The sequence below is a fragment of the Pseudopodoces humilis genome, chromosome 5 (assembly GCF_049639895.1).
Source record: "Pseudopodoces humilis isolate 2021_Gansu_Grassland_sample_001 chromosome 5, ASM4963989v1, whole genome shotgun sequence".
Lineage (NCBI taxonomy): Eukaryota > Metazoa > Chordata > Aves > Passeriformes > Paridae > Pseudopodoces > Pseudopodoces humilis.
This window is the reverse complement of record NC_142204.1, coordinates 53,079,506-53,098,923: the sequence shown is the minus strand read 5'-3', so window position 1 is coordinate 53,098,923 and position 19,418 is coordinate 53,079,506. Positions and strand designations below refer to the sequence as shown.

The window sequence follows — 19,418 nt, the reverse complement described above, 5'->3', positions numbered from 1 at the left end:
TTTGTTCTCATTTTTCATATAAATATCTAATGAACATTCCAAACTATGAAAAATGAAACCCTTTCGGTGACTTCAGAGGGAGCTATGCAGTATGAAATAGGACTTCTAGAAGCAAACTTAATGAAATTGGTGAACTCAAATCAGTAACCAATTTTGTCTTGTTAAATTTATGGTTACAAACACAATTATTTCAGATGCATGGGAAAAGATTTTTTCAGCGTCTGAGAACTTTACTTTAAAACACTGCAGTTACTGGATAGGTACAAACTGAAATAGATGTAGGAAATCACCATATTTGAATATATAGCAAGAAGGGGCTCAGTATGTACCAGATAACTGCTAGGCTATGGTAAAAAGTCACTAAGAGAATACATCTGGGATTATTCTGTAATTACTGTTTTGAGTCATTCTCATTCATAAAAAAAATAAAGTTCTCTTGATTCCAGAGCACTGAATTGCTTGTCAAATATATCTGATCCTTGATTTCAGTTGTCCTAGAAACTAAAGAACTTGTTACTTCAAAAATACTTTCATGCAGCCTTTAGAGATGTGTGTATATGCCTGTACATCCAGATTTTTGCATATGCCGTTTTTCTTGCCCAGTTTTCTGGGGTCCATGAAAAAAAAAAATCTGCAGACGCACATATGGGGATATAAAAATATATCTACAGTTTTAGATACTAGAATATTCTGGGATGCTGCATAGAAATGTATCTAAATATACTTGGCAGATCTGTTCCTAAAAGAGGGGGAAAAGTGCTGGATATATATGATGAATAAGACCACCAGCTTAACAAGAAAGCAAAGCGGCAAAGTACATGCAATGTTGGGAAGACTTTGCTATGGCATTAGGATCAAACTATGTTTCTTTGGAGCTTAAGACTGTAATCACAAAAAAAGTAAAAAAAAAAAAATTGATCTTTAGGCGCTGTAAAGTTTAGGCTTATTGATGTTGAGGGAACCCCTGGACCATCTACTATAGCTTTCACCTGTGTGCAGGGGGACTAAGTGTACTAGTGAAGAAAAATTCTAGCAAGGACTTTTGATGAGCATAAGGGCACCTTCTCTCAAAGAGCCCTTGAGCTGGATATTATTGGAGGCTAGAACAATATGTCAGCACATATGTTTATTCTTCCACTCTTCCACTATGAGTCATAGCCAGAAAAGGACTATCAGGGAAGATGAACCTTTGGTCAGACCCATAACGGCTGTTCTCCAGTAGAGATTCCCTTGCAAATGGAAATCCAGTGAGCTCAGTGAGCAAAATTTAATTAAATGACAGCTGGCAGGGAACTTCCAGCAACAACTGTGGGAAAAAAAAAGAAAGACTATTCCAAATATGAATATGGAACTAAATTCTTCAGCAGAGATGCAAAAAAGTATCCTTTCCTGTCATATATACAATTTTATTAGAAGGAAAGAATTTTGTCCATTCTAAACTTCAATCATAATAATATTATTATAATAGGCCTTTTTCCTAGTCCCTTCAGTGACAAAAATCATTTATTCTTTGAATTTCTCATTTTTCATTATTAATTATCAACAAAGTTTGTAGAGGTGATTGATGCCCATATGTGGTCTGAGAATGATGGTGAGAGTTTTCAACTCTTTGTGAAGATTCTGTGAAATCAGCCAAGGAATGAATTTGTGTTCAAATTCCACTGTAACTGCCCAGGGACATGCTGTTTTCCTGTAATGAACAGGGCTTATTTCTGACAGTGTATTGGTATCCATCTCTTAGTGAGGTGGAACTCTGCATACCCAAACTTACATTACAGTAATTTTTTTCCAGTTGCATCTTGTCTGTGAAAATTGATTTTTTGTGAGTCATTTAAGTCCCGCTGTACTGGTTCATGCTTGGGAAGGATGACCCTGGCTTTTCAGACAGAAGTATCTGAGGAGAATTGAAGAGAGAGTTTGAGAAATATTCTGAAAATAGTTTAAAGGGGCTCAGTAGGAAAATACCAGGAGTCTGGGGTATAATTAAAATATTTTGTTATACCCTCCATTGTTAGTCACTAGATTTAGCACTTGAGAGAAGCTGGGCTTCTTCCTGGCTAACTCTGAGAATAAAATCTAAGTTATCTATTAAGACATGATCTTGATAATTTCTCAGAATTTACAACTTCAAAAAGCAGCTCTATGTGCATGTCCTTGTGTTAGTTTTTGATAGGTCCTTGCCTGTTTAATTTCACTGCCTCTGTCTCAGGGACCTAGACTGATTGTAAATTCTCCAATGCCACAGGCATCATTTCACTGTGTCTTGTTAAAAAAAATATAAATTGTCTGTTGGCTTTGATTTTAAATCAGGCACTCGCTGTGCCCTAGTCGATCTTGGCATTCAATGCCAATCTGAGGCATGTAACTTGAAGGAAAGCATAGCAGCACTGGGAGAGCAGGAATTCAATTTATGAAGTCCCATGTGGGATTGCCTCTGGACTTTTGTCATCTGCAGTATTGCCCTTCAGCTTCTAAAGGACTAACCTGAATCTAACAGCCACACAGATGGTTAAAGGTGATTTCTAGGATATTAGTATATTATTTTCCAATGAAAAATTCAGCATTAAAAGAAGCCAATCAATAGTTAATTCTATTGCACTTAGTTCTGTGCTCTTAATGTCCCTTTTCCAGATAGGATTTTGCAACAAAGACTTGCTGCTGGAATCTCTTTAGGTTCATGACAGATGCATTTCCTTCCTTAAGTAGTTTTGGTCTTGACTGCAGTTCTGGTGGTGTGGAGACTAAGCACTCCTGCTGTTTCACAAGTGACGGCACGGGACAGTGTCTTTCTCGTGGGACAGCGGGGACCTGTGCTATGAAACAGACACAGGCTCTGTGAAGTACTGTAAGTTTTGTAGGTATTCTCATCCAGAGGGATTTTCCAGAGAATAATGCTGTATTGTGAATGTACTTTTTGGAGATAGGAGACTAAAAGAGAAGCTGGAGATCCTTGGAATCCCTTTTCTTGTCCTCTCCTTCCTACTAACTGTAATCTCATGCTTCATGTTTTTCTTCCTATGCAAGAGATGAATCGTAAGTCAAGTGAGGAGAAGTTTCACAGGAGAGGAAAAACTGTGAAAATCTGAGTGGAAAATGGCTACTTTGGTTACTAGGATAGCAAAGCACTTCATATGGAAAACCTGCCAATGATTAGTTTATACATCAAGAAGTAAAATTGTCATTGTGAAAAGGCCTAGCTCAGGCTAAATATTTTGCAGTTTTACAAAAACTCAGATGAGTTATATTTGGACACTGAGATCCTTATGCATTCACCAAAGGACCCCAAATCTGAAGCCTGAAGTTGGAGCATGTCTTGCAGATTTTACACAAATGTCTGGTATGGGTTCCAGTAGACCTTGTGTGCACCTGCCACTGTGTGGAAATGCACGAGCAGAGCAAGGTCATTGTCCCTGACTTGTCTTCTTGTAAACAGATGTTCTATACCATGGCTTGGGTCTTTTAAACTGGTATATGTATGTAATGTTGCTTTCTTCATTGGAATTAAATTTATTTTCAGACAAGATATTAGGAGTGGTATTCTGCAGTTAATGTCTTCTAATTTTCCTCCCATATTCCTTTTATTTTCACTTTTTGGCTACTCTGTTCTAAAATAAGTTAGTCCCTCTGCAAGAAACAAACACAAGGGAAAAGAGGGCAGAATTTATTTGTGCTCTTTGGAGTTGTCTTTTGCTTTTTACTATTTGTTGTGGTTTAACCTCAGCTAGCAGCTAAGCCCTGCTCAGCCCTTTGCTCATTCAGTCTCACAGCAGGATGGGGGAGAGAATCAGAAGGGTAAAAGTGAGAAAACTCATGGGTTGAGATAAAAACAGTTTAAAAGGTAAAGCAAAGAGCCATGCACACAATCAAAGCAAGGCAATGAATGAATTCACCACTTCCCATGGGCAGGCAGGTGTTCGGGCATCCCCAGGAGGGCAGGGCCCCATCATGGGTAACAGTGCCAGGGAGGACAAACACCAGATGCCCTTCTTTCTGCCCCCCAGCTCTATGTGCTGAGCATGACACAGTATGGTCTAAAATATCCCTTGGGTCACTTGGGTTCAGCTGTTCCTGCTGTGTCCCTTCCCAACCCCTAGTGCACCCCCAGCCTGCTCACCAGGGGGGTTGGGGTGTGAGGCAGAAGTCCTGGGCTCTGAGCAAGCACTGCTCAGCAATAAGGAAAGTATCCCTGTGTTATCAACATTATTCTTGTCCTAAATCCAAAACCTGCACTGCACAGTCTACTACAAAGAAATTTAACTATATTCCAGCCAAAACCTGCAAACAATTGATTTCCTTATTTTCCATTTTTCCATCACTGAAAACTTTCTAAATGGTGGGAAAGGGATACTGTCTCTTCAAACAATGGATCCAGTGGAACTTTGTACATCTTTGGCTGATTGTGATCTTTCTAATGCAGAGAAAAATATACTCAAAATTGTATTTTGGCTGCCAACAGAAATCAGAATATGAAAAAGTAGAAATTTTAATACTTAAATTTCTAGTAACTTATATTGAATTCTTCTGGGATTTGAAAATACAAATTTGAATTGAAAATTTCTATGCAAACTCTCATAGTAGGTTTATTATGAAGGATTTGGAAGACCCTTGTTCCTTTACTTTTTCTTGTAGCAGAAATATGTATTTCACTGGGGAAACTTCTTTAAATAAGCAGAGCAAGAAAGTTCTTTGGAAGTCTGGAGAATAAAGGATTTGTTCCTATTGCTTTTTTTCCCCACTTCAAAACTTGACAGTGATTAATCATAAAGCATTGCAAACAAAGGTGTATTATTATTTTAGCAGTAGGCATTTGCCAGAGATTTTGTTTTAGGATCAGCACTATTATTTGTGCATTACACTGAACAATGAGTGATTGCAGCACATCTCTCCAGTCCTTACTTGTTTTGTTATCTTCTCTTTGTCTTCTATGTTGTCTTCATTTTTTTTATCCTCACTTGCTATTTTCGCCAAAAAATATAGAATGGATTTTTTGTTACTGCAAGGTGGAGTTTCTTTCTCATGAGTCCATGGGACTAATCACATATCTTTATTCAAGATATAACCCAGAGTAAATTTAAGTACCTTCATTTTTCCCATTACATCTTTTTGACAGATTTGATGGGCATTGCATTTCAGAATTATTAATTTTGAAAACATGTATTTCTGTATTTTACTTTTATAATATGTGAGATATAAGTGCTCCATGAATAATAGATTTTTGTCTGGTATAATTTTTGGTAGTTTTTGGGAAAAAGAAAAACATAATGAACGATGCTTAAAATGTTACATGTTATGAATTGTCTCAGATTACTGAAACCATGTGATCAGATGAGTAGTCTGGATAGAGAAAAATCCTTCAGGCCACTGAAGATAGTTTGTTGATCAAAGGTTTGTGTGGAGGAGACTAGATTCACACTGAAATAGGCTTTTATTTCATTTTATATTAACAGCATAATAGTGTCCACTATTGTGCAATGCTCATAAAAGCAGTTTTGTACTTGGTGGCTGTATTTTTTGTGTCATTGTAGGCATGTTTTTTCATCTCATTCTCTAAAAAATGTGGTAGATCTATCAAACCTCCTATTAGAAGGGGGTGAAATGCAGACATCTTTTGTCAGTTACTGTATCTATGACAAAGCAACCACTTCCTTCCATTTCTTTTACAGCTAATGACAATTTACTGTAGTACAGGTATTATTTGCATGAAAATAGTTAGATCTGGAGTATTCTAATATTAAATCAGATGGAAATAAACCCATGGAGTACTTGCAAGTTTTCACCCCTGGTAAAATGAAGAAGAGTTCTGCTCTGTGGCAAAGATGAAACTGTGGTCCAACCACCTTCCTGGTGTTTTATCTGTTTTCCTTGTCTTAAGCCTTTCTTTTATTTGATAGGCATATTAGTAGGAGTATCTTGATTTCCCTTTTACTGTAGTGTTAATTCTGAGCTGAGTTACATCCATTCATCTGATGTCACTGAGCAGCTTGGCTGGGGTTGAGTGAGATCCATATCGTCTAGCTGAGACTTTCCATGTTTGGACTAGGAGAGCAAAACCTCTTATTCCCACTGGCTACCCATTTTTTTTTCCAGGGGATTTTACATTAGCTATGCACTTGCATGGAAAGAGCAGGATTTTCTCTTTCTCCCTGCATAGATGGCAGCTTTCTTGCCATGTTTTTCTGACCTTGATGTTACGCAGAGCCTTTGTTCCTTTCATGATAGTGAAAATAAAGCCACATTTCTAGCATCTGGAAAAAAGGATAGGTAGGGTTAAATCCTGTTCTAACACAACTATTGAGAGACTATATAACATTTGATTCTGTTTGCTGGTCCTTTCCCAATAAGGCAAGTGCATCCCCACTGTTACAGAAATAGTGATCTGTATCAGATAACTCATCAGGCCTCCTATCCAGAATCCTTAGTATATGTCTCCTGTATCATTTACAAGGTGGGATTAATTCAGAAGATTAATTTGTGTCCTCAAACAAAAATCAGACGTGAGCAATTAGATATTCAATAAAAATAAACACTGCTGTATTTCTGCAAGTTATTTTATATGTTGAGGAAACTTCTGTGTCTGGCCATCCTGGAGCCTGTCTGGCAGTCACTGTCAGACCACCTGAGCTAGGTCTGAAACGTCTTTGCAGCAGGCAGCTCCAGGATGCCTTGCTTCACTCTCTATGCTCACTCCACAATCAGACAAGGATTCCTTACCTTTTATATTTTCAGTGCCCAGTCACCTGGCAGTGACACAGGTCCCCATGCCCTTTGTTGTGCTAAAGGTTGGCACCAGCTCACAGCCTCTTGCCTCGAGTTCCTACCCCCCAGAGCTAACCTGAAGCTCTCTGTGCAGCTGCTCACCGAGCCACCTGCACTGATGCATGTACATTTTGTCCAAGAACAGGCAAGTACCTTTTCAGCATTTATTATACTCCAGAATTAAAATCATTCCAGTGCTTTTACTCTTGTCCCAATGTTTCTTTGTTGTTGTTTCATGCCTGTGTTCAGCTTTCAGTCTTTCTTTGATTGCATGAACAGGTCTTCTGAACACTTTCCAGTGGCTTCCTTCAGCTATAAATTCTCAGGCCTGTTGCAGCTGCCTGAGGATGTCTCCTGGTTAGAAATTTATGTCCCAATGCTTTTTTTTCCTCTAGACATTTATGAATTCAGTTAGGCCTTTATGAATTCAGTTAATCTTTATCCCAACATGCTTCAGGGAATGACCAATTAGCTGATCTGCTCAATCCTGAACTTCTCAAGAGACCAGGTTTTACCACTTGTTATTAAATGCATAGATGCAGAAGACTCTTGGTAATGAATGCATAGAAACAGTGCACCAAACTTTCTTAAATATACAGGATCTGTGTAGCCAACTTGAATTAAGTTACATTTTTAAGATTAAGGTAGACTTGTGTAAATTTATATATATGGACAGCCGCAGAGTCACTAACTCCTTTATTTTACTACTGTGTTACAGAAGAAGTATTGCTGATTCTTAATATCACTGTATTTTCAACTGTTGTAAAGAAACATAAAGACCTGAAGCAATATATAAGATTTAGGTTTATTCTCTCATTTTTTTATTACCCACAATGGTGAGAAGTCAGCAGATAAACCTCCTTAATATTTTTAGATCCTAATTGTGTTTTTACCCAAGTGTCCAGCTCTCAAAGAGCTTTGAAGTCAGATAAGTAGTTAGGTATTAACATCAAAATAGATATATATAGATATATAAATTTTATAAATGTAACTTGCAGCCTAGATACTTAACAAAATAAAGCCAGCCTTCCTAATTTTAAATTTAACTTGATAACAAAACTTAATGATATTCAAGTTATTGTGTTTGGAAGAATGAGAGAGGTGTTTCATCTGTTTTTGATGAAAAAGGTGTAACCAGACTGAGTTGTTTACAAACTGAAGTTTGAACCATTAAAAATTATATTGATTATCAGGGACTTTTTTTCCCAAGTAAAGATGATTATAAATAACTTCAAAAACTTCTACAGCTGTGTGGGACACCCTTCATGCCTTAAAATGCTTATTTTTTTAACTATGTACACTTCAGCTCACATGGAAACCATTTGATCCAGACATTACAGGGTAGCATTCTTTGACTCACTATATATGCAACCACTCAGAAATTGTATTTCCATTGTATTGAAAACTCTGACACTAAAATAAATTAAAACAAATATTGAAATTTGTTTTTTTTTAAATTTCAGAAATATACAGAGAAAATAAAACATTTATTTCTCAAGTATTTAATTGCTTTGTCTCAGTAGTGCTGACATGTTATTTTGTACTGAGTTAAAAAATAAACAAGTAACAAACCCTCAAAACTATCCATAAAAAAAATCCCATTTTATCTTAATGTTTTAATACTAAGAAATCCAACCACTAAGTAATTTCATACTTCAAAATATTTTCAAACAAGTGCAAAATATTTAATTTTAGCTCAAACTGCCCCTCAAAAAGCTAAGTTAGACCTTTAAAAATTACTCTGATCACCTTTAAGTGGAAGAGACCAAGGTAGACGTTGACAACTGAGCTCCTCATATATGATGTTATCTCTGTAAGATAATTGTGACACAGAAGGAAACTTCAGCTTGTTCCTGCAAGGCCGAAGTCATCATGGCTCCTGATGAAAATTTCCATGAAAGTAGACAAGGCCTCTTGAGCACCAGCTTGCAATGGGGCACTTGAATAATGTTAGCAAGGGCTTAACTTCAGTGTAGGCTCTGTAGAGAATTTATGCAGTAAACCCAGTTTTATCCCTGTGCATCTCCATTTAGTTGTAAGACACTGTGAATCGATACCATATTTACTTTCTTGGCATTAGATTTATGTACAAGATTCCCTGTCAGAAGTGATCCCTTCTTGATTTTCCTTGCAATTTTGTGCTTATAATTCCATGTTGAGAAAAGTACAGAATTGTCTTTTTCCAGTTTCTGAAAAAGAATTAGCTGACAGTTACTTTTTGAGGCAATTTTTTTTTTTTAATTTCCAAGTTGAGGCTTTTTTAGAATGTCACACTCAAGCTCAAACAGCACTAGTCAAACTCAGACTTATCTTCATTAAAGTTAAGTAATTCTCTATATGTAAACCATTTTGATAATTCAAATTACAAAAAAATAAATATTGGATGAATAGAGATAACCTAATCTAAATAACATACACCTAATTTTAAGAATAATTTCCTGATATTGAATTTTAGGGTTACATAAATACATGAAGAAATATAAAAATTGATTTTGCTACATATCTTCTTGAAGAAGGCAAAATGCAGAAGGGTTTTGGTTTTTTTAATACAAGGAAACTGGGATTATTTTATGACCATAAAGAAGAAGAATGTCTTCACTTTGCAGAGCAGACCAAGAAGTTTCAGGAGGAGAACATTAATTACAGCTGCTGTTTTTCTTCGAAGGCATGATTAAAAGTTGGGTTCCCCTGCCTGTGCTCGGAATTTCAGTTCAGAGGTGACTGAATGCAATCCCTGAACACCATTATAGCATTAAGAAGCGTGCAAGAGAGAAGTAGGATAGCAGCCTACTATTAAAATCGGGCAGCCCAGGACAGCTGAACTGAAAACAGTCTTTTATACCACCAAATATTTAAAATAAACATGGTGGTGAATGGAATAAAAGCTGATAAACTAAAGAGGCGTGCAGGGAGCAAATATCCTAAAAGAAGAAAGATTGTATTTATTTAGAAATAAATCTTTTAACAAAATTCAGTCCTTCTTGTGGTGGACTTTCTTTTCCTGCCTAAACATATTTATTAGGAATGCTATAAAGTCCTGTGCCATCTTCCTGATCTTCTCAGAGCTGTTGTGGATTATGACTTGGGACCTATACTTGAAAGTGAACTGATGATTTTTATGCCTGAACCTTCTCTAGAATTTCTTTGAATTGGCTATTAGCATCTCAACTACCCAGAATATCAAATCCAAATCTTTGCAACCAGTCAGGCCCATTAATATGGGGAATTGTAGAGAGATGGAGGAAAGAATTAGGGCCATATTTAAGCAAATTTGCTTTTAGAGGAAAATACTTTAGGTAATCACATTCCAGGCTTTGAGTTCATGCTATTAGTTTTATATTAATCAGAACTGATGTTACTTTAAAAGGAAAATTCAAAAATATTTTAGAATTTATGAAATTTCTTTTCGTAACCTAGGTTCCCAGATTTTTAAAAAAGGAAAAAAAACCCAAATTATAGATTGTTTCCTTTCCTCATTAATGATGTACCTGGCATGTAGCCAGAAAGCAGAAAATCACAGTGTATTTATTTCTTCATATTATGCCTCTACGAGTTCTAAATCTCTAAGTAGCAAGAGCAATTGTTCCCCAGAAGGAAATATTTATATCCAGTGTGATGGTAAAAAGACATAGCTATGAAAGCATTGCAACAGCTGGCCAGTAAATGTAAGCAGAGGCCTATTTCAATTACATAGTTTTGGAGTTTGACTGGGCATCCCATATCCTTTATGAAGCAATTATCCAGGGAATCACTGTGCATGGGAAACACCTTCTCTCACAACCTCCAAGGATTCATTCTTTTCAGAATTTTTTTTGAGTGGCTGGTGATTTTTACCCATTCATAAACTATTCCACTACAGATTTTTCTTTTAGCCTTTCACTTTCAAGACTGTGAAAGTTGGCTTTCATTTGCATAAATAGCACTAAAATCAAAGGATAAAAATTGTGTTGTTTGTAGGTTGGGTATTTTTTCAAATCTGAAAATATGGTATGGTGGGAAATATTCTTTGCAGTTATTTTTCCATCAGATGCTGGTGTTAACAGAATCTGTAGTGCTACATTTGGAACTGTTTTTTTCTGGGAGAAAAAAAAAAGAAAAAACAGAAAGAGAAAGTTTTACTTTTCAGAATGGAAATTCAAAATAGCCAATCTCTCCTGTTTCATGTCTCTCAGAAAATGACTCTGATGACTGAAGCCAGTAGCCAGTGGTCTTGTGTAGTGGTAGAGCCAGATTATTCTCTCTTCCTTTTCTATTTTAGAATTAGCATCTGCTTCAACCACAGTGTAAAGATCTGTGTGAGCACACGTGCTTGTGAAATATGCGTGGCTGTATGCCTGTGAGTACATGTAGGAATATGAAAAAATGGTTGAAAAGGAATGGATGAGTTGTATTTATCAGAATGTTGTGTGTTCATTCATAGTCTTGCTTAATGCTTTCTAATTTCTTTTTTTACAAAAGAATTAATAAATGTTAGAACCAACAATAAACCCTTTGCCCAAAAGCCTTTTCTAAAACACTGTAATAAAAAAGAGAGACTTTGATCTCCTAACAGCTGTTAGTTTTGAGTAGAAAAGCTCATAATTGTACCTGACATGTCAGTGAAAAAGCATCACCAACCTGCTTGTGCAATTAAAAAAATCTTTGTCATAAATATTAAGGGATTTTGAGGAGATGCAGTTTTACTTAAGTGAAGGAAATAAGACACCAATATATGGGTTTGAAATGCAGAATGTTTTGTCTGTTCAAAGGTTATAGCAAAATCTCTCATCTTCCATTATATTTAAGTGTACTGGATATTAAGTGTCACTTTTGTCAATTCCAAGTAAATTCCTGTTTATATTATTTATTTTTAAAAACTATTTTCTTTCTATTGCCTTACATGAAAAAGTACTGCCACTGTCAGCTGAAGAATTAACTGCCTTTGCAGAAGTAAGTGAATTTTTTGCTGAGGTATTTGGTGATCTTCTGAGGAAATGAAAAACCACAAGAGTTTGATTTATTTCTGTAGTGCAGATAGTTTGTGACGATAACAAAAGAGATGCACTGGAATGGGATTTTATTTAACCAGATTTGGACATGAATAGCAGGCATGATGCTGTGGCATTGGCTTTGGTGGAAGCACAGAGCATGCTGAATGCTCAGGTTCTTGTTAAGCTAAGCTACCCTAAAGTCCACACAGCAGCGTCAGTGGGAGTATCATTTCTTGGGGGAGTTACACAAAGGTAGCTCTGGGCAAAATGCATGGCTGCATTCACACCTCCCAGCAGCACTTTGGCATTAAGGAAACATTTAATTTTTAATTATTGCTTGAGAAATTTTATCTTCAACTTGTAATTATATCTTCCTAGGTGTCATTCCCTGTTGGCTCATACTCTAGAAAATTATTCCTAAGGGAATCTAGGGACACACAAGAGGACAGCAGGTTGGTTTTAGTTTAAATAATAATTTCTAGAAGAGTCTGATTATCAACAACAGTAAAAGTCACATGCAGAACTGTCTCTTTATTTTTCTTTAACATTCTGATTTCTTACCATCCACATTCGAGAAATAATGAACTCTCTGCTTAAAAAGAATGTTCTGATGGATTCACTAAATTGCAAAACTCTTCTGATTTTTGTCAACAGAAGCAGGGTTTGGAGCATCTTGTAGTTTTTAATATCCTCGATAATCTTCATATTGATCTAGGTTCCTGACATTTGGAAAAGTCTTTCAATATAACTGGGTCTAGATTTTCTAGACTTTTAATATAACCAGTGGAATGACTGGAAGAAGAGGAGAAATGCACTTGTGTGTTTTTCCTTATGTTCTTCTGTGTCATGTCATATTGTCAGAAGTGTGCAGTCTGCTGTCAGACAGAGGCTCTGTCTGCCTGCAGCAGCACCCTGTGGGTCTCACAGGAGTTTCTTGATGAGGCTTCTTCAGAGTCTCTGACATCTGTTCCCCTGCTCGGAATAGGATCTGCCTTCACATATTTCTGTAATGTCTTTTGGAAACTTTCCACAGACCTACATTAAAATTTTGTTGGCCTAATGACTGGTGACCTATAACTCATAGTAAAAAAGGACATGTGTACTTGAAGGCAGCTGAGAAATTACTGCCAGGTAGGACTGTGTACTCGGTCGGGTGAGGTACACCTCCTTATGCTAACAAATCATGGCTAGATTGTTAGACATAGATTGTCAAAGTGCATAGCTTGGTCCCTTCCCTATTACAATGGTTAGGCTATTTATAGTCATGTGGGGAAATAGTTTAGAGGGTAAAATTGTTCTGAGTAGTATGATTGAGGTCCTAACAGAGATCGCTTGAACTGAAAACTGTCTTCAAATTTCTCGATACAAAAACAGGGACCATTCTTATATATCCTACTTAGCTGATCTGTAATACTGTGCTGAATCCTAGCTGGCGTAGGAGACAATTCAGCCTTTGTATTTGTATTGAGATTCACCATTCGGTCTTTTTTTAAGAAAATTAATTTGTTTGTACAAGTTTTCTACCAAGTCTGCTTGCTGTTTTCCAAATACGCTTTCAATATCTTCTGACGCACAAGTTAATATAGTCGAGTATTTAGTGGTTTACAATCAGCATGGCATCTTGTGACTTCAAAACCCACACAGGCAAAAATCAAAGTTTATTATTATAAGTATTATTATGTTTATCTACTAAGATTATGCGGGTAGTACCTATTCATTTTTTTTTGCCATTTGTCTCACTGTTGAGAGACCACCAAAAAAGGGTTATTTATCCACTGTACTGACAATATCTGACTGGATTTTTTGGGTTTTTTTTTGGTTGGTTTTTTTTTTTGTTTTGTTTTTTTTTTGGTTTTTTTTTTTAGTTTGGTTTAGTTTGGTTTGTATGTTTACTGATAACCTGTGTTCCCACAAGCTGTATTATACAGAGTAGCTGTAAGAAAAGCAACCCTAGCCTGGAACAATTTTTTTAATATATGATTTTTGTCTCAGCACAGATACAAATGTGTTGTTGTAGACCAGGTCTGGTTATGTCTCTGTTTTTAAAAGCATGTGAATTTCCAGCTGTAACCATGGTGCAAAGTGGCTGCACTGAGCCTCTTATCAGGAATAGGGCAGCTCCTGCCATAAGCCTGATTTCCAGCTCCCACCTCTGCTCTCCTTCCCTTTATCATCCCCTTGCCCCAGGCACTGGGTATGGCACTTCATAGCTGCTGGACAGAAGACAAATGGGTAGTTGTCATCACTGACACAAGGTAGTTCATATTGACTGTTTTATTCCTCCATTCAAGCTCTGGGCTGACTGAGGACAACCTTGGCTTTACAAATCTGAAAGCAGGTGAAAGAAGCTTAGCAGAATTTGGTGTAAGACTTTCTCTTCCTCCACAGTAGCCAAAGAGCTACTTTCCTTCAGTGCCATCTTAATGTTTTTGAAATGTGTGATAGATGCACACTCTTAATTTCATCTCCTGTGTCATATGTGAATTAGGGAATAGATACCATAGCAGTGGGTACAATTACTGATGTCTGTTTGTAGTAGCTACCTGAAATGAGTGTCTAGCTTATTCCTTCTTTACTTCAAAAACTTTTTTGTGCAGCCCTCTCTGAAGCCTCATTATAGATTCTTTTAATTGATGGGGCTTAAACGTATAATTTTCTTCTCAGTAAGAGGAAAGTTAGCTCTCATTTCCTTATACAGGTGTTAGATTTATCATCATTGTAGCCAAGGGAAATTTAGACTAATGTGAGTTTTTAAAGTACAATGAAGGATATCAGAAACCAGCAACAGAGACAAGCAGTCATCACGCCAAATCAGTCAGAAATGCTGACAGAGTGAAACACAATTTTTTCTTACAATTCAGAGCCATAAATTCTCTTGAGACGTTAGATGTCTCAACCATCTGCCCTATGGCACCTCTGCAGCAAATGGTAAAGCCATTGGTATCACGTAAGAGACATCTGTTCTCAAGCCCTATTTATCCTTGATTTGGGAAAATCTCTTTTGTTCGCACTTCATAAGATTAATCCTAACTACTGGCCTTAAACTTGTCCTTTTAGTACCTCTGCAACCTATTTTGGAGGAATAATTATTCCTTATTTAGTTTGCTGGCTCATAGGATTCCTTTTCCTAGGCACTTACCTCTCTCTGTGTCTGGGCACTTAGCCCAGGCTGTAGATTTCAAAGGCAGCAGGGTGCCAAGAGGTTAGACACTGTAATGTTGTGAATACCTTTGTGGATCCAGCAATTCATCATTAGCTGAAAATTGATATCCTGTTATGTGTTTGAGCAACAGTTGTATATGCAATATATAGGTAAGGATGTATACAAAGTGTTCTGTGAGCTGGAGATCGCCTACACAATTAATTATAAATGTAGCAACAAGGCTGAAATGCATTTTGTTTTGTTCCTGGTAGTACTTAACACATTCTTCAGTACAGAGGTGCCAAGATACGCAGTACAGTCATGACTGAGCTTGCTGCTGCAATGATGGAATGATGTTTCTTCTACACTATTTTCACTGAAAATAGCCTTTTTAGATACTGCAGTTCTTCATTGCTTGATATCCATTTCACACAAATTGTAGATGGATGTATGTAGTTTATTACATATATGCATTTTGTAATATTTACATTTGATTTTTATGTGGATAGATTGATTTTTTTTTTTCCTTAAGGGCCATTGCATGAGTAGAACTAGTTGAAAAATGCACTTACAAAATGTATGAGGTAACAAATTATTCCTTTATATCATTTTTAAGATCTGTTTTACTTTTTATGCTGAATGACTTTGGGGACATCTGAGAACTTGGCATTTTTTTCGAGTATTTCTTTAACAGTGAATTGCAGATTGTTAAATTTACAGGATATCTGCTAAATATTTCTCTTACATTTCAGCCCTGGTACTCAAGAAAGAAAGTAAAGGACTTTGAAATGTCTATCACTATAGCCTAATATCAGCTTAGATTATTGGCTAAAGCTTTTCACAGTAAAGTGTCCTTCTTTTCATTACAGGATTTTCAAAAATACCCGGTGAATATAAGGATTATCTTCTATAAAGGCTTATTTGTTGTTATTGGCAAATTAGTTGTTCATCGTGGGGAGACAGGATATTTGTAAAAATGTGAAGAAATTTTTTTGTCATAAAAAGGTTCTATATTCCATTTTATAGCAGATAAGAGTAAATTATTTATGTTATTTTGTTGCTCTATTTATGGATGGTAAAGACCTATATACAAACAATTTTTGTTAGAAATGGCAGGTATTCTGATTTGCAAATATTATCTCTTTCATGTAAAGCAGAGAAGAATTCAGGACAAGCCTGCACTATAGAATGAATATCTCAGTCGAATAAAATAATAATGTAACATCCAAAGTAATTGATGCATAACTTAAAAAGGTGATATGCTTGCCTGTGACTAAAACTGGCTGATGTAATTTGAAAGTTGTTGTATTTACACTGGCTGTTGATAACTCCATGCTTCATTTATGCCATGTCTAAACTTGATACAAACTTAGGATTTTCCTGTTCAGAGAGCTATTGAAGTCAATGAGATTCTGCAAAGGCAGCACAAAATCTGATAATGAATACCCAGCATTTTTAAAATAGTACATAGAATAGACTAGACTAGACTAGAATAGAGTATTTCAGTGGAAAGAAACCTATGATCATCATGTAGTCCAACTGCCTGACCAAATCAAAGCTGACCAAGGTTAAAGCAGGTCATAAAGTGCATTGTCTTAGTGCCTCTTAATCACTGACAGATTTGGGGCAGCTTTGAACCTTTCCCACTCATTTTTTGAATAAAATAAAGAAAAATACCTTCAGATATACCTTTATTTTGTTTCTTTTGCTTAAAGATTAAATACATTAAGCTTAAGAAGGCTTACCCAAGAGACCTTGGTAACACCTTTATGTAGATCTACATACCAAGCTTCACCTGGCTGGACCCCTGTTCTGGTTCAAATCCTATCACTAAAGGTGTGCATCAACCTAATTTGTGAAGTACTTTGGAAAAACAGGATTCTAACATTTTGATAGGAGAGACAAGACAGATGAGAAAGTTGGAAAGCCTCCCCATACACTACACAGCTGTCTAACTGTGACTTTACTTGACTAACTGTATTTAATGCAAAGAAACATACATGTCTCAAATAATCTTATACATCAGTAGATAAGTACCAGCATTCATTAAAAATAGAATACCTCTTTTAAAACTCATTAAAAAGGAACCATCTCTTTTAAAACACATTCTTATTCTCACTGAAAACAATATTCAGTGTAGAAGTATTTAGATAAAGGGATGTAAAATGTACAATTTGCTTGCATTTGTCTAGTAACTTGTCACTTGATCAGAGCTAAATATTTTCTCATTTTCTTAATTTTGTGGGTTTATTAGTGATTAGATTCCCCACAATAGACTCTTATGTTCCAAATAACAACTTTGAAGAACAAACATTGGTGGGCACTCGATGGAGTAATGAGAATCAGGCAGTAGTTCTTAGAGAAAAAAAATAATTTAAATAAGGAAATCAGCAAACAATCAGAAAGATCACTATGGTATTGGAAACTGGTGGCAATATGGACTCAGTGATTCATGAAGCAGGCTCAAGGAATTTTTCTCTTACATGCTCAAATACAGATAACAGTGTTGTAATTGGAGAGCAGAGATTCCCCTGAATGGTCTCTGAAAGCTATTAGAAATCACTAAGTTTCTGTAGAATTCAGCCCTTTTTTCTTGACAGGTAAAATATAAAGATTTCAATCAGTATCCTCTGTCAGGGAGAAATATAAATATCATCTCTGAGTTTATGTTAATTTGCTGATTAGTAATTTAGAATACTCAATGACAGCTTCTTAAATAATTAAGACAACTCATTTAAGAATGTGAGAATAACAATTAAAAGAGATCTGTATGTATTCCCTGCTACATTCTCTCAAATAGACAAAGCAGAGGTGTGACAGAGGTGTGTGACACCGAAAAGCCCATCATGAACATGAGGTAACTGTACCCCTGTAGATCCATGGTTCAATGCAGTACTGTGGCAAGGTTGGGCTCTCAGTTGCCGTAGGTTTGGTAGGTCTGGGTCTGGGGAACTCAGTCCAGCTGATCCAGAGTGTGGTGCTTGACAGGCCTCAGAATGTTGTTTAAAAATGTACTTAAAATATAAAGTAACAGGTAATTGTGTTATACTCTTTAATGCAGCATGAAGTGTGTAAGCCTGTACAAAGCAAGTTTCAAAACACATAGATAATGTTACTTTTGACTGTGCTGCTGTATCTCAGATTAGCACCTTGCTTTCTCTGCTTGCCTGGTTAGCTAAGAATTATTTGAAATGTGGATATTTACTGTGTTCAAATTCTTTTTTTATCCTTTTAATTTTTCCTAGGAGGTGTTTGCATTGCTCAGTCCCTCAAAATCCCTCGGGAACCAAGACCAGGAGAATTTGAAAAGATCATTAAGCGCTTGTTGGAAACTCCAAATGCTCGAGCAGTGATCATGTTTGCAAACGAAGATGACATTAGGTGCCTGTTTCCTAATTTTGTATTTTGAAGATATTCCTCTTCACAAAGATGTTTGGTTGGCTGGTAGAAAATAAACTAACAAAAAAGCTTCAGATAAAATCCTGTGTAAAAATTCTTGGATATCTGATAATAAGAAATTGAGTTGTAATTATAGAGTGTGCTGGTCCTTTATTCTGTGTAGTTCCAAACTTCTCCCTGCTCCTAGGAGTACAGTGCCAATAGATAATTATTTGGTGACTGAAAAGGAAGAAACCAATAATAATGCTAGAAAAATATGGCTAAAGATGAAACAAATTAATTTGTATGTTACTATATCTTGAGTTCATTACAGCTGTTTTTAATATACCTTAGACTGTGAAAGCTGTAGATTAATTAGTTATTTTAAGCCTATGCATAAAGAAAATAAATGCTGGGTATATCAAGTTCTATGTAAATGGAATTTGTTTAATTGGTCATTTGTTGTTTGCTTGCAGGAGAGTACTGGAAGCAGCCAAAAAAGCTAATCAGTCTGGACATTTCCTCTGGATTGGCTCAGACAGCTGGGGGTCAAAAATTTCACCAGTCCAGCAGCAGGAGGAGATTGCAGAAGGAGCAGTAACCATTCTACCCAAAAGAACATCCATAGATGGTAAGGACACATGTGGCATTTCATTTTCTGTCAAAGTTCAAGTACTTTAGTTCTCTTTAAAAATAATTTTAAAAGCATGTAATCCTTCATTACAGGGAATTCAGGAAAAGCTTTCCAACCAAGTTACCTGAGTTGGCCTGATCCAACAATAATTTAATATATCTGTTGAGATGAGGAGATGCTGAACCTGCAATTAGGCAATCTTGTAATTGTCTAATAATGATGACACTTGGAGTTGATAGCTTCTTAACCATAGCCTGGTCATTCTTTGGGACAAATAAGAAGAGTATTGGATGAATGATTATGAATCAGCTTATTCTCTGGGGAGGAGAATGATCTGTGCCCTGCTTTCCACTCCTAAACTTATTTTAAGAAGCTACTGTATTAAGAAAGATTCTTGGAGAATGACGTGGACGTTGGTTTGCAGTACCTTATTCCTATGAGGGTACTGGATATAGTAATATCTCTTAGTGTCTGGGTAAGTGTGCTAAACTGGTAATTGATTAGGAAAAATGAACATGATTAATATTACATAGAGAGC

The 19,418-nt window shown here is 36.2% G+C and overlaps 1 protein-coding gene across 5 annotated transcripts in view; it reads left to right on the top strand.

Annotated features, from left to right (window-relative positions):
* GRM8 (glutamate metabotropic receptor 8) overlaps nucleotides 1-19,418 on the top strand; it is a 311,935-nt gene that overhangs the window by 124,119 nt on the left and 168,398 nt on the right. For all 5 annotated transcript variants that reach the window (XM_088054854.1, XM_088054856.1, XM_005519219.3 and 2 more), the window contains 2 exons: nucleotides 18,114-18,249; nucleotides 18,723-18,877. In XM_088054854.1, coding sequence (XP_087910980.1) covers nucleotides 18,114-18,249; nucleotides 18,723-18,877 — 291 coding nt within the window. The remainder of the gene's footprint in view (nucleotides 1-18,113; nucleotides 18,250-18,722; nucleotides 18,878-19,418) is intronic.